General features: G+C 43.6%; 1 protein-coding gene across 5 annotated transcripts in view; it reads left to right on the top strand.

Annotated features, from left to right (window-relative positions):
- The window catches only part of LOC121677536 (protein FAM227A-like), an 11,307-nt gene extending 9,489 nt beyond the window's left edge, over positions 1–1,818 (top strand). For 4 of the 5 annotated variants that reach the window (XM_042056321.1, XM_042056311.1, XM_042056299.1 and 1 more), the window contains one exon: positions 93–273. In XM_042056321.1, the coding sequence (XP_041912255.1) occupies positions 93–131 (39 nt within the window). In that variant the 3' untranslated portion in view covers positions 132–273. Of the gene's footprint in view, positions 1–92; positions 274–540 lie in introns of those variants that run through there. The other variant, XR_006021026.1, reaches the window with a different exon arrangement.

The following is a 1,818-nucleotide window of genomic DNA, read 5'->3' as shown; positions in this document are numbered from 1 at the left end:
ATTTTTTCACATTTTTTTTTTTTAATTGCTTATTGTGCTTCATTTTAAGTAAAAAAGTAACAGTAACAGACCAGAGAAAATCTCTCTTTCAGAAAGAGGAGGAGATAGACCCAACCTCTGAGAGCTCCTGAACTCAGTAGATGTAGCCATGCTGGCAATGAACAAAAACCTTTACTCATCATGCAGACAGCAATTACTGACTCACTTCCTGTGGTCTTAAATCAGCCAGGGGGATTACATCTATGTGCCTGAATTAAAATGAATGCTATGTAAGTCTGGTTTGTCTTGCTGGTTTTATTTTCCACATAGTCATGTATGTATTCATTTAAGAAATGGTATTTCATACTATGTTTCTTTTATCTGTAACCTCCTGTAGAGAAAACAAACATAATGTCCCCCTTTGAAATAAATTCTCAGTGATGTAATGCAATAATAAATCTAGCCACTTGATGGCAGTATGCACACTATTATAATGAGCAGGTATTTCTTTTGGATCAGGGGCTGCAGTTGTGCAGCAGTTTTCAACTTTATCTGTTGCAGGTGTAGGCCTGTAGGCTGAAGGAGGCAAAGCCCACTGCAGAGTGGTGCCAGTGGAGGATCTCTCAATTCTCCTGAAAAGAAACATCAGTAAAGCTGAAGAGATCGCAGCCATATTGAATCAGTTGCTTTAGCCTGAAGTAGCAGTCCGCTCTGTGAAATAAAGCCAGACAGTTTGCAGCCGCGCCCATGAGTTACCTCCGGAGTGTATCGGGTATGTGTTTTGGGGAGCTGCAATTGTTTCTATTCTATCTGTCAGGGAGCTGTATTCAGCCAAACGACATGTTTCATTAACAAACCGCCTTTGACCTCAGAGCTATGGCTGAGGTGTGGTTTCCGAGGTGGCTAAGATGTCTGTCGATGGAGTCTGTAAACAAGAATTATCTCAAAGACACATTCTGGTGAGATGTCAGATTATAGCCAAGGCGCACACCCCCAGCCAAAAAGCACAAGGCCACACAGACCATGTAAGGAGATTTGGCTGGAACATTTTTGCTTCAGTTGGCTCACTGGCTACTCGACGTGATACTGCACAAAATATTTCGGCGAGATGCTTATCCTGCCGACGGGGCTGCGGTTGCATACATAAGTAAGTTAATGACTGAGAAGAAAGCTCATGTAAAATTAATTATGGGAATGAGAGGACTTGGTTTTATGGTATTAGTCATCCTTGAAATGGGTCCGTGTTTTCTTTATGCTAGAATTTAGATCACCCAGATTAGAGTCGCTGCTGCAGACGACGCTTAAATGTGTTATCAGTTCACATTCAACATGATGCAAGTTTGTCTCGCTCTTAATCCCTTTTACCCCAATGACCCGTGGGGCTTGTGTACTTTCCAACCAGCGATCCCTGGCCAGGGATGTCAAAGCATGATTTCTTGCACATGTCCAGATAGCCGTCTGAGTAGCAGCTCTGGCTCAGATGTGGCCCAGATTAGGGCCAGACAACAGTCAGTCCTGATACCAGACTGCGCCTGGTCAGACTGGCACGACTGTAATAACTTCATTAAGGCATGAGCCAGATAGCCACTAATGCAGCGCTGATTTGTCATGGGTCAGTTCCCGGATCAGCAGCCATCTGGGAGAGTGTATTGAGTTTGGACTTGTAAGAACCTCGGAGAAGAGAAAAATCAAGTGATTGCCTGTCTGCATGCTGCCCACATTTCTTTGAGAAGATGAGTCAGAAGAACTCATTGGACAGAACCCAATAGACGGGCAGTGATTGACAGATATCACTGCACTGGCCTGTCAGAAAATACTGATATAGGCAACAAGAGTTGG

The sequence above is a fragment of the Alosa sapidissima genome, chromosome 1 (genome assembly GCF_018492685.1).
Source record: "Alosa sapidissima isolate fAloSap1 chromosome 1, fAloSap1.pri, whole genome shotgun sequence".
NCBI classification, from domain to species: domain Eukaryota; kingdom Metazoa; phylum Chordata; class Actinopteri; order Clupeiformes; family Clupeidae; genus Alosa; species Alosa sapidissima.
This window is presented reverse-complemented; position numbering and strand designations above follow the sequence as displayed.